At 41.4% G+C, this 13349-nt stretch overlaps 1 protein-coding gene across 4 annotated transcripts in view; it reads left to right on the top strand.

Annotated features, from left to right (window-relative positions):
- The window catches only part of SLC6A4 (solute carrier family 6 member 4), a 124966-nt gene extending 118453 nt beyond the window's left edge, over positions 1–6513 (top strand). For 3 of the 4 annotated variants that reach the window (XM_056558995.1, XM_056558994.1, XM_056558996.1), the window contains exons 13-14: positions 2216–2383; positions 5813–6513. In XM_056558995.1, the coding sequence (XP_056414970.1) occupies positions 2216–2383; positions 5813–5887 (243 nt within the window). In that variant the 3' untranslated portion in view covers positions 5888–6513. The remainder of the gene's footprint in view (positions 1–2215; positions 2384–5812) is intronic. The other variant, XM_056558997.1, reaches the window with a different exon arrangement.
- The last annotated feature ends 6836 nt before the right edge of the window (positions 6514–13349 follow it).

The following is a 13349-nucleotide window of genomic DNA, read 5'->3' as shown; positions in this document are numbered from 1 at the left end:
ACAGAGTTGGGACCAGCGTTGGACGAGAGATAAGCCCTCTCAGAAGTGGATCACCCCACTGGACCACCAGTGACTGTTTAAAGGTCCCTTTAGACGCCACTGTCAGCTTTGACAGACTTAAAGGGAACCTGTCCTAATTTTCATGCTGCCTAAACCACTAGTTATCTCTTCTCCCTGCCCTTGATCTCAAAACAGAGAAAATGTAGTAAATTTCAGGGCGATGATATCATATGTCATAAAATATAATGGGGGATAACAAGCTGATTGGTGGTGATTTTATTACCACTTTTGGCATAACCTTTTTCTGAACAGGATCTTTAGAAAAAGATAAAGGGGACATTTATCAAGCTGTTTTTGTTTATCTTGAGTATAAAAGTAGTGAATATGTAGGGATTTTTGGTTGTGTAGAATTTATTATGATTTCTGTAAGTGTAGCAGTAATTGTGCTTTGTGCGCCATGCTATACATTGATCACCTGATGGGGGCGTGGTTTCTAATTAGATTGTCTTTTAGTGAGATTGAGCATTTGCAGTGTTTTCAAAGAGGCGCATCTCTCCTCTGACCAGGCACAGTTTGAAAGCTCATATGGTGGGTTTCTATTTTCTAGTATCGACTTTCTTTTATTATCTATTTTCATATTTAACTAGTATGGTTATTAAAAAATGTATTGATGGACATGAAGGACTGGGAAGAATTTGTAAGCTGCATATTGCATGTAACATTGAAGTAACTTGGTGTTGTTAACCAATCGGGCAGTAGAAACTAATGGTAAACTAAACAAAATTGATGAAGAAAAAAGAGTAAAGTTAAGAACAAGCATAAGTTCTATCATCCCCTTTACCCTGTTTATAGAAGTAATAGGTTATTTTGTCTAACTATTACAAGCCATGATATCAGAAGTCAGAATTACCTTTTTAAAGTAGTTTTTCCAATTAGATTTATTTTTTATTTTTTAAATTGCATTTCGGTGCTTTAAAAACAAAATCAAAGCATACTCATCTGAACTGATCTCTTGCCACATTGTAACAGTGCCTGATCCCAGCTGCTCCACACGTTCTCTCATTTGTCAGTGCTGCAGGAGATACCTGCTGACCCAGTCACTCCTGCGATCAGTGACTGGCTGGGCATCCAATTTCTGCAATATCGACAACATCAGAGGAAGCAGGGAGCAAAAGAGGCTGAGGAAAATGAGTATGCTTTGATCTAGATTTTTAAAGCACCTGACTCCAGTTTAAAAAAAAAAAGGTATTCAGATAATAACAGAGAATGTAATCTGAGGCTGTATGCAGCCTAAGAACCATAAGTGATGTCTGTTGAAATAATTTTATAGGTACATAGGTACATAACATAGGTTGCAAAAGGCTGCACTCCGTTGTTAGACATCTTATCCCCTATATCCATAGGATAGGGGGGCGGCTCCCGCCGCTGGGACCTCCCACGATCTGCATGCAGACACCCTGCATGATTATGGTCAGAATGCGCCGGGTTCGGGAGACCGTGGTCATCACGTCATGCCACAACCCCTTGTGTCGTCACATCACGTCCCCTCGATTTATATCTATGGGAGGGGGCGTAATCAGACATCTTATCCCCTATATCCATAGGATAGGGGGGCGGCTCCCGCCGCTGGGACCTCCTACGATCTGCATGCAGACACCCGGCTTTCTAAAGATTATGGTCAGAATGCGCCGGGTTCGGGAGACCGTGGTCATCACGTCATGCCACAACCCCTTGTGTCGTCACATGACGTCCCCTCGATTTATATCTATGGGAGGGGGCGTAATCAGACATCTTATCCCCTATCCTATGGTTCAAAGATAAGATGTCTAGCAACAGAGTACCCCTTTAATGATACAGACAATTGTACACAGGGGCCAGTAGACATCAGACAGGCATTAGTCAATGAAGAATATATTTATGTAGAACATTAGACTAAACTGAAGTGCAGGAATAGTAGTATGAGTTATATAAGTTTTGATGTTCATGTAATCTCCTACTTTTTACAAGTACATTGTACCATGACCAGCAAATATTTCCCTTATATAGAGATTTCTATTCTTAATGTACATTTTAACATGGCTTCCCTGGTGATGGCATGGTCTTCATAGGAAAAAACTGAGGGCATAGCTGTCTGGCGTCTATACAACACACATACTATGCACATTTCACGAGTAGCAAATTACAATAAATTAACTTTGATATTTTTTCTCCTCAGTTTATTATATGCAGCTTTATGTCCAGTCCTCCAGAGCTACGTCTTTTTAACTATACATACCCATCCTGGTCTGTTGTGCTTGGTTACTGCATTGGCACATCTTCATTCATCTGTGTTCCAGTATACATGGTATATCGGCTGGCTAGCACCCCTGGCTCATTAAAAGAGGTAAAAAAAGAAAAAACAGATACAAGTAATTTACTTTGCTCGAAGCATAATATCAGGATACATACAGTGAGGGAGATTCATCAAAACCTGTCCAGAGGAAAAGTTGCTGTATTGTCCATAGCAACCAATCAGATCGCTTCTTTCATTTTTGAAAAGGCCTCTGCGAAATGAAAGAAGCGATCTGATTGGTTGCTATGGGCGACTTAGCAACTTTTCCTCTGGACGGGTTTTGATGAATCTCTCCCAGTGTTTTTCTGTTATATAGAATTATTTCCAATAATTATAATCCGTTTAGGAAAAGATTTTACAGTTACAAAGGTTTTAGACTAAGACTTATTTTTTTACTTAGCAATATATAGAAAATAGGAGAGGCTCCTATCTGCTAGTCACCTTGATCCGAGCAACTCAAATGGCACCTATACCCACGGTGTCGGAAAGTTAAAGTGATTAAAAGGAAAATTGAGGCTCAGGATCTTGAATACTGGATATACATTTATTAATTAATTTTTTTAAATATGTAACGTGCTCCGTGACGCACAGGGCCCTTGTGGGTCAGCGGGGACACAAAATACAATTTAATAAATTATAAAATTACATAGATAGCATAGAATACATATAGAAATATAAAAATATATAATAAAATACAATCAATATAAAATCCACGTCTGTGGATATTCCAGTCTGTAAGAATAAAATTAAATAGTGGTGCACGTGTCTTTTGAATAGAAATGAATATGTAAAGTGCAGAATTGTACTGTTCAATGCGCTGTTTGTAGAATGAGTAGTATCCGTTGGCAACAATGTAACAATGGATCTTAAAGCTGCTGAAGAAAAGTCCTAAGGACTTTTGAAACGCGTCCAGCTCCGCTACTAACGCCACATATATCCAGCCTCTATATTGGAATACGGCTATTGTGCTCACACGGCATGTGCTAAGCCCCAGGTACTTATGTGCATTGCCACAGCCACGAGCAAGCCACATACCCTCTGACCGCATCCGGGATTACCTGTACAGCCTCAAAAAAACTGGATCTTTCATTATTGCTGTAACTTCTGAGACGGCTGAGTCTCTATCAGCATATGTCACGTGAATTTGAACATTCTCTCCGCGCATTCTACGCGATTTGGAAAAATTCACGGCTCATTGAAGCGCTGCAGTCCCCATCATTGAAGCCCACTATCACCGCTATCCATATGAGACGGCCGAGTCTCTAAGCGGCGATCTATCCTTCAGCTCTTCAGTACTGCGAGTTTACTTAACATTGCTACTGTTTGCTCATAAACACTGCTAGTATACCAGACATTGCTACATTGTTACCACGCAATAATTGTTACATTGTTGCCAACGGATACCACTCATTCTACAAACAGCGCATTGAACAGTACAATTCTGCACTTTACATATTCCTTTCTATTCAAAAGACACGTGCACCACTATTTTATTCTTACAGGCTGGAATATCCACAGACGTGTGGCTTTTATATTGATTGTATTTTATTACATATTTTTTTATATTATAATGTATTCTATGCTATCTATGTCATTTTATAATTTATTAAATTGGATTTTGTGTCCCCGCTGACCCACAAGGGCCCTGTGCGTCACGGAGCACGTTACATATTTGAAACAATGAATTAATAAATGTCTATCCAGTATTCAAGATCCTGAGCCTCAATTTTCCTTTTAATCAGTGATCAGACACCGGAGAACGGTTTTTATCACTTCTGTCTTCTCTGCTACCATAAACACAGCGCTCAGTCAGCCATTGCTGCCCCTGTTACTGATGGTGGTCTGGTCACGTATCCATTGAAGTTCTGGTGTTAGGCTAGGTTTCCACACAGGTTTTTTTTTTCTGGCGTTTTTTGGAAAAGGAAAGGAAGGAAATATAAAGGAAAGACTTACACTTCTCCTTTCTACTGGAGCCACTTCTGACTTTGGCTCAAAAATGGCAAACAACACCAGAAAAAAACCTGTGTGGAAACTTAGCCTTAGAAGGCTGTTACTGATTCTAAAACTCTGCTTAGCCCTAAGGATTCTAAAAAAAAAAAAAAGCCAAAAACATTCTTTTTTGCACTTCATCCTTGTATTTTTTTTTATGCAGTTTTTGTTGCATTCTTCCAAAATAGTGTTTTAGTGCCTTTTTTTCTGTTGCACTTTTCCCATTAAAAACAAGCATTTCTTGGGATTCAAGGATTTTCTTTCAAGAATAAGAATAAATGCCGCCCCTCAAAAAACAAACAGATAAAAATGAACACAATATGCACTTCACACTTATAGCATGCTGCTTATTTTTCAGCATTTTTTTTTCTGATTTTGTTACCCCCCCCCCACAGCATTATAGGGGCACTCTGGTGGAAATCATTTTTTTTTTTTTTTATTAACTGGTGAAAGAAAGTTAAACAGATTTGTTAATTACTTCTATTAAAAAATCTTAATCCTTCCAGTACTTATCAGCTGCTGTGTAATACAGAGAAAGTTCTTTTCTTTTTGAATTTATTTTCTGTCTGTCCACGGTGCTCTCTGCTGACACCCCCTTTTCATGTCAGGAACTGTCCAGAGCAGGATAGGTTTGCTATGGGGAATTGTTCCTACTCTGGACAGTTCCTGACTGTATTTGGAGGTGCTGCTCAGGTTGCGGACATAAGGACGGACTCAGGCAGCACAGGACAAAGAATATTTTTATCAAGTATTGGGGACAACGCGTTTCGGCATTCACTAATACCTTCCTCAGGTCCACTAACAGTTCCCAGTTTCATTGGTGTTCACTGTGCTGGGGTGCTGGTTTGGAGATCCTGCTCAGTGGCTGTGCTCCTGCGATCTGAGCCAGATCTCCAAACCAGTACCCCAGCAAAAATATTTGTTGTCCTGTGCTGCCTGAGTCCGTCCTTATGTCCGCAACTTGAGCAGCGCCTAGTAATACAGTTTTTTTTTCCATGTAATTTCTTTCTTGCTAATCTCTGTCGGCTTCTTGCTTTGAAGTCCGATACCAGTTTGAGTGCAGCAGCCAGTATCCATACATATTTTCATCGACACTACAGTGTAACCACAAACAAGGTCGGTATATCACCGTGGTGCGGTGGGTACACACCAGTGAATATACCTCATCAGGGAGCGCCCCCCATGTGTTTTCATCTCTCCCTTGATACTCTGATTATACGGGTTAATAGTTCGGGTGATACCGATTAAAATGCACTTTACCTGTATTTTTCCTTATATGCACATTTCATTTTCTGAACAATGGAGGCGGTCTCCAGTCTTCTAAACAAAACCCAAGCATTGCGCAAAAGTCCCGAGACCGCATTTTACACCTGTGTATTAAAAATAAGTAATTATTTAATTATTTCCCTCTATTGTATCATGACTATGGTGACACTAAACACCAAAATGTGCTGCTAATTCTTGTTTTCTTATGTTATTGTCTTCCGATAGCGTTTCATCAAGAGTATAACCCCAGAAACGGGAACAGAAATACCACTGGGAAGTATTCACATGAATGCTGTATAAACCTGGAAACAAAAAACATTGTCCTTTCCTGTTTGCAAACAACGCACCCTATTCTGTGCCTAAGGAAAACTTTTTAAACCTCAGACTGTCAATGGTTCAACTACTCACACTGCACTGGATCATGCCAGCGAGGCAGACTGGGCACAGGTTACATCCTTAATGTTGTAGCCTCAATATTAACAGGGTCCAATTCACAGAATATTAAATGTCCATGACTGAATGGCAGTATGCATGTGTCCTATGATGTTGAAAATATGTCATTATTCTCTGACATGAGAGCAAAGGAATCATTATAGCTTCTTTCTTTTATTAGCTGCAGATATACTAGAACTCTATGTAGCACCAGAGGCAGGAGCGCAATATCAGAATCAGAGAAAGGTACACTGAAGTAATAAAACCGATGGCCATCAACCATACAGCTACATAACACTAGTCAAAGTAATACAGGAGCAAATCTGTAAAGAAAAAAAAAAAATAACCTAAGTGAGATGGACTTACCATTACTGGTGAACACGTATGAAAGGTTTCTCTGGAAGATCAATGCTGCTAGCCAGATGCTTTAGGGTCTATTCACATGGCAGAATTTTCGCTTGCGGAATTCCTCCTCAAATTAAAGCCCATAGACTTCTATGGGATTCCGCACTCCCATTGACACTTCTGAATTTCCGCTTCCACAAGTGTGAATGGGAGTGCGGAATCCCATAGAAGTCTATGAGCTTTAATGTGAGGCGGAATTCCGCAAGCGAAAATTCCACCCCTACACATCTTATCCCCTATCCAAAGGAAAATGGATAAGATGTCTGATTGCGGGGGTCACTCCACTGTGAACCCCCATGGTCTCTCCTGCAGCATCCCGTGTCATCTGCTGCACGGAGTGAACTTCGCTCCGTGCCTGATGATGGGAAATACAGGGTCGGGAGTATGGTTACGTCATGGCCCCGCCCCCTCAATGCAAGTTTATGGGAGGGGTCATGGCGGCCGTCACGCCCCCTCCCATAGACTTGCATTGAGTGGGATGGACATGATGTCATGAGGGGGTGGGGCTGTGTCATTGTGATCCTCTGGCCCCTGCATCGCCAGTCATCAGGCACGGAACAAAGTTCGCTCCATGCACCAGATGACAGGGGGCGGGACCCCTGCGATCAGACATCTTATCCCCTATCCTTTTGATAGGGGATAAGATGTCTAGGGGCGGAGTACGCCTTTAAGTTTCGGTATACAGAAATGTGTCCAATCCATAAGTCCCGAGATAGTCATACCCCTGCACTAGAGCAGTATGTACAGGGTCTTAGATCTGTAGGGGACAAGCTGTAAAACATAGGAATGAAAAGCCAGTAAAGGTTATCCCTGATGTATCCTTTACCTCTAAAATAGGTAAAAAGCCTAAGGCTCTTCTGGTCACAATTTAAAGACAATATTATTATTAGTGTGCCTAGTGCATCCATGATTCCAATTTTATAATAGTTTTCAAAATGTCAGTCACTTAATAGTGCCCATAATGTCATACTCATTGCACCTCTTGATGCCAGCACAAAGTATGTACCTATGAAACATGGTTTTGAATTTAAACCCTTACTCCAATAGTGATATGACAATTGACTCATTCATTATGCAGTACCGTGCACAGTAGTCATTTTTCTAAATTATCTTAATTTGGAATTCGAGGCCTAAATGCCTCGGCGAGATGCCTTTCTTCTCGTTCTCCATTACTCTCGCAGCTCGTAGCTATCCAAAATCCATCCCCAGCACAAGACATATTGTAATGGGATTTTATGGCACTGGGTCTAGCACTGGATATGGATTTCGCACAGCTACAAGCTGCGGGGTACAGTGCTGTATGACGGTCATTTGTCATATCACCATTGTTACACTCTAAGTGGCATTTACATGTAACTTTCACTTTTTGTGTTTGTCAACCACATAATATGCCCAACATTCTCGGGTAAAACAAGATAAAGTGTACCTCTTGTCATATATATAAAAAAAAAAATAGGTAGCTTGGGGTCTGGGTGGTCCCCACCGATTGTTAGAACAAGTGGGGAATAGAGAGGGCTGCTTCTTCCTGCTCCATGTGCAGAATAGGTGATGGGCCCATAAATCCTTTATGGAAGTCTGGGAGTGAACATGCTTAGTGCACACTTCTGCACACTTCTGCCTTCTTATTCTAGCAATAGGTGGGAGTCTGAACACCCAGTCCACAACTGATCAAAACTTTTGATGTTTCCCTAGGACTTGTTAAAATCAAAAATGTTTTTCTTTTTTTTATGACAGATATGGCGGAGTTAGAATAAACAGATCTATAACAGTGTAATACAAAGCATATGACAGGCATATGGAGCTACCCATAAGACTATGGGTGTCCTATTAGGTCGCCATACAACTCGTATGTTGTATGAAAGCTCTATAACTGGTCTCCTTTGAACTGCCTCATAGCAAAAAGTATTATAAAATATATTTAATATATCAAAACAGTTTATATATTTTTATATTATACTGAGGAAGATGTTAGACTGCACAGTATTAGGTCAGAAGAATACTACATATGAAGTGTAATTATTACACTTACTACATTTTATTTTCATATAAATATTTTTTTCTATATTTAACTACCATACAATATATGTGCAAAATAAAAATAATAGCCTGACCTGTTAACACTAACTTTAGAGAAGTAAAGTTATGTTTTGATGGAATTCCTTCATTAAAGGGGTACTCCGCCCCTAGACATCTTATCCCCTATCCCAAGAATAGGAGATAAGATGTCAGATCGTGGGGGTCCCGCTGCTGGTGACCCCCAGGATCTCGGCTACAGCACCTACCTCAACGGCATCCGGCAACGCTGGAGGCTTCAGATCCCGACAACGCGAGCGAAAGAGCGTGACGTCACGCCCCGTCCCCTCAATGCAAGTCTATTGGAGGGGGCCGTCACGCCCCCTCCCATAGACTTGCATTGAGGGGCGTCATGTCACATGGGGGCAGAGTCGTGACGTCACGCACTTCCGCTCGCGTGGTCGGGATCCGAAGCCTCCAGCGTTGCCGGAAGCCATTGGGGTGGGTGATGCAGCCAAGATACCGGGGGTCCCCAGCGGCGGAACCCCCGCGATCTGACATCTTATCCCCTTTCCTTTGGATAGGGGATAAGATGTCTAGGGGCGGAGTACCCCTTTAAATCATCGATTACATTTCCATTATATTACACCACATCATTATAGATGTGGTTAGCTGTGTAATACTATGTGCTGTTAAATGTGTAATGAAGTCTGTAAAGTGTTCTTGAGAATGGCTATATCCTTCAATACAAATTGACCTAAGATATGGAAAATCTGCTGCTTTATGTTCTTCTGCAATGTATGTTGTATCTCTTTATTTACGGAAAACCTTTTGCAAGTAATAGAATTCTGTGAAAGGATGAGTCCTTCTGGAAACAGTGGTGGGTGAGCTTATTCATTGTGGTGATGCTTGTATTTTTTTTTTATCAGCTGTCAGAATATAATAAGTCTTTAAAGAGAGTGTCCCTTGACTATATGTCCTATTATGATATATGGGTATTATAGAGGGATGTCCTCCACTTGGGAACCATTTCTATAAATCAGATTGGAGAGCCCATCTATAAGCAGCATCTACGGTGGTAGACCTGGTCTGTCCATGCACGACATGGTAGGTCAAACATATGAAATGTATGGCTAGATGTGGTTACCCCAGCTGAATGATTGGAGTAAGAGAAATTGAACCAGCTATTTGTGCAACCTTCTTCATTTTAAAAGGGAACCTGTCATCACTTTCATACTGCCTGAACCACGGGTTATCAGGGATGTCCCTGGCGGTTTCTTTGTGCCACACCAGCCTTAGCTGATATATCTCCTCTATACCCAAACAGGCAGAGAAAGCTCTATCAATGTTGTATGGGGTGGGGGGGGGGGGGGGGGATGGGTTCAGCTAGACTGCCGAATGACTCGTGGTTCAAGCAGTATGAAAGTGATAATAGATGGTGATGAACACAGAAGGGCCAAGTATTCTGCATATAGAAATGTAAATTATTTATTCTCAACACTGAGGTAGATGGCGAAAGAAAAAAAAAAACACAGTTCCTGATGCCTCAGCCCCGCCCTGGCTATTGTGTGGGCATAGACTATGCAATAGAAGGATTTAAGGGCCGCTCTTTTGGCTGACAGCTATTTGGCCAAAACTTTCCATGAATACACACAGCTTGTTTGGACCCAAACCATCAACATCATTTCAATTCAAAAGTGGAAGGTCCTAAAATGTAGAACATCTTAGCAAATTGGGCATTGGCTGTGTCTGATCTTGTAATATTATACCATTGCTTAGCTGCTATAGATGTGTCATTGTGTATGACTGATCATTGCTGACCATGCCAGTAATGTCATGGTACAACTGGTTTCCAAACTTGTTTCCTTCAGATGCATAGCTGATACAGAGGTTGCAGACTTACCTGGGCCTTGGAACCTGAGGGAGTCCAAAAGGTCTTCTACCCCATATGAGGAACCCAGTAGTTATAATGATCTGTGATAGTTGGGGGGTCCTGTTATAGAGTTTAAATTGGATTCCAGAAGCTTCAATTTATACATCTAAAATCCTTAACATTTTGTGACTTAATGTATTTATTTGTATATACTGTGAAAAAGTTATCAAAAGACACATTTAGGTTATACAGGTAGTGCAGGAAGATACATTACTTGTGATTTATGCATTAACCAGTCATAGAAAGTTATTATTGCAGAGAAAGCCCTTTGTAAAAGACTTGCAAAAAATAAATAAATAAAATAAATAAATAACAAAAAAAAAAACAATACAACATAATTAAAGGGTAACTATCCCTTTTAAAAACTTTTGACATGCGGTGACCCCCAGCAATCACGGAAATGATCAGGTAGAAAACACTCAGCTGAGCGCTCTGCCCCATCGTTTCCACTCCCGGCTCTGCATGGATTGCTAAGCATGGTGTGTACATATTCATAGAAATCCATATGAAGGAGAGCCTGGACAGCGGCAAAACGAATGAGCACCATGTACAGCCAAGCATTTCTGCCTATATGTTTTAAGCAATAGGAGCAGATCTCAGCACCTGGGCCCCCACCAATCAAAACTTCTGACATGTCACATGACTTTAAAGGTGATATTAACCTTTTTTTTTTTAATAATGGCAGCTGTATCCATAGGCATCAGTATTATGTTCAAATAAGTACTCATGCATTTACATTAAAAAGGGCTATTCAGGATTTAGGAAATGGGTGCAATATCAGTCATAGCACAAAGACAAGAGTGTTGCTATTTTTTGGGAGAAAAGGCAGTCTGGCAGTCTTTCTAATGTTTTTTAATACTAGACCAGTGTTTTCCAAGTGCAGTCCTAGAGTACCCCCAAGAAATCATGATTTGAGGATATCCCATATAGAGAACACTTATGGTGATGCTCTGAATCACTGACCATAATTATATAATCTGTGAAAGACAAAGGAAATCCTGAAAGCATGACCTGTTGGGGGTACATGAGGTCTGTGCTTATTGTAGATAATCCTTTTAAGGGTAGGGTCACATGGATCTGCAATGCTGACCCTACAGTGTGCCTCCAGCTGTGCCTGCTCATAGCAGCAATCACCCGCTACCAGCTGACACTCCGTGTTCTGCGAGTCGCCGCGCGCATGCGCAATGTATTCGCACACATCACGGCTGCTCTCTGCCTAGTGCAGGGAGCAGGGGGAGCGGCCGCGATGTCTGCGAGTACACTGCACTGGGTCGAGTCGCAGATTGATGTGTGTCTGCTCGTAGCAGCAGATTGCCGCTACGAGCAGGCAGCCACAGCTGAAGGCCCACTGTAGGGTCCATCATCAGCAGATCCGCAGCGTAAAATATGCTGTGGATCCGTTCCGTGTGACCCTACCCTTTAACCCCTTAACGACGCAGGACGTATATTTACGTCCTGCGCCGGCTCCCGCGATATGAAGCGGGATCGCTAATCAACGGCCGGGACCCGCGGCTAATACCACACATCGCCGATCGCGGCGATGTGCGGTATTAACCCTTTAGAAGCGGCGGTCAAAGCTGACCGCCGCTTCTAGAGTGAAACTGAAAGTATCCCGGCTGCTCAGTCGGGCTGTTCGGGACCGCCGCGGTGAAATCGCGGCGTCCCGAACAGCTGATCGGACCCCGGGAGGGCTCTTACCTGCCTCCTCGGTGTCCGATCGACGAATGACTGCTCCGTGCCTGAGATCCAGGCAGGAGCAGTCAAGCGTCGATAATGCTGATCACAGGCGTGTTAATACACGCCTGTGATCAGGATGAGAGATCAGTGTGTGCAGTGTTATAGGTCCCTATGGGACCTATAACACTGCAAAAAAAAAGTAAAAAAAAAGTGTTAATAAAGGTCATTTAACCCCTTCCCTAATAAAAGTTTGAATCACCCCCCTTTTCCCATAAGAAAAATAAAACAGTGTAAAAAAAAAAATAAATAAACATATGTGGTATCGCCGCGTGCGTAAATGTCCGAACTATAAAAATATATCATTAATTAAGCCGTACGGTCAATGGCGTACGCGCAAAAAAATTCCAAAGTCCAAAAAAGCGTATTTTGGTAACTTTTTATAACATTAAAAAATGAATAAAAAGTGATCAAAAAGTCAGATCAAAACAAAAATCATACCAATAAAAACTTCAGATCACGGCGCAAAAAATGAGTCCTCATACCGCCCCGTACGTGGAAAAATAAAAAAGTTATAGGGGTCAGAAGATGACATTTTTAAACGTATAAATTTTCCTGCATGTAGTTATGATTTTTTCCAGAAGTGCGACAAAATCAAACCTATATAAGTAGGGTATCATTTTAACCGTATGGACCTACAGAATAATGATAAGGTGTAATTTTTACCGAAATATGCACTGCGTAGAAACGGAAGCCCCCAAAAGTTACAAAATGGCGTTTTTTTTTCGATTTTGTCGCACAATGATTTTTTTTTCCGTTTCGCTGTGCATTTTTGGGTAAAATGACTAATGTCACTGCAAAGTAGAATTGGCGACGCAAAAAATAAGCCATAATATGGATTTTTAGGTGGAAAATTGAAAGGGTTATGATTTTTTAAAGGTAAGGAGGAAAAAACGAAAGTGCAAAAACGGAAAAACCCTGAGTCCTTAAGGGGTTAAAGGATTGTCTAGAATAAGCACAGTCCTCAAGTATCCCAACAAGTCATTCTTTCAGGATCTCCTTGGTCTTTCACAGATTATATAATGATATATGGTTATTGATTCGGAGCATCACCACAAGTGTTCTCTATATGTGATATCCTCAAATCAAGGGGTTTTTCAAGGAAAGTTACTTGATGACCTATCCACAGGAAGGGCCATCAATCACTGATCTGTGGGGTTCTGACATTTGGCGCCACAGCTTTTCAGCACAGCCACAATGCCCGCACTATGTGTAGTGGCAGTAACTGGTTAATGCAGCGCAACA

Source organism: Hyla sarda, chromosome 2 (assembly GCF_029499605.1).
Source record: "Hyla sarda isolate aHylSar1 chromosome 2, aHylSar1.hap1, whole genome shotgun sequence".
Lineage (NCBI taxonomy): Eukaryota > Metazoa > Chordata > Amphibia > Anura > Hylidae > Hyla > Hyla sarda.
This window is presented reverse-complemented; position numbering and strand designations above follow the sequence as displayed.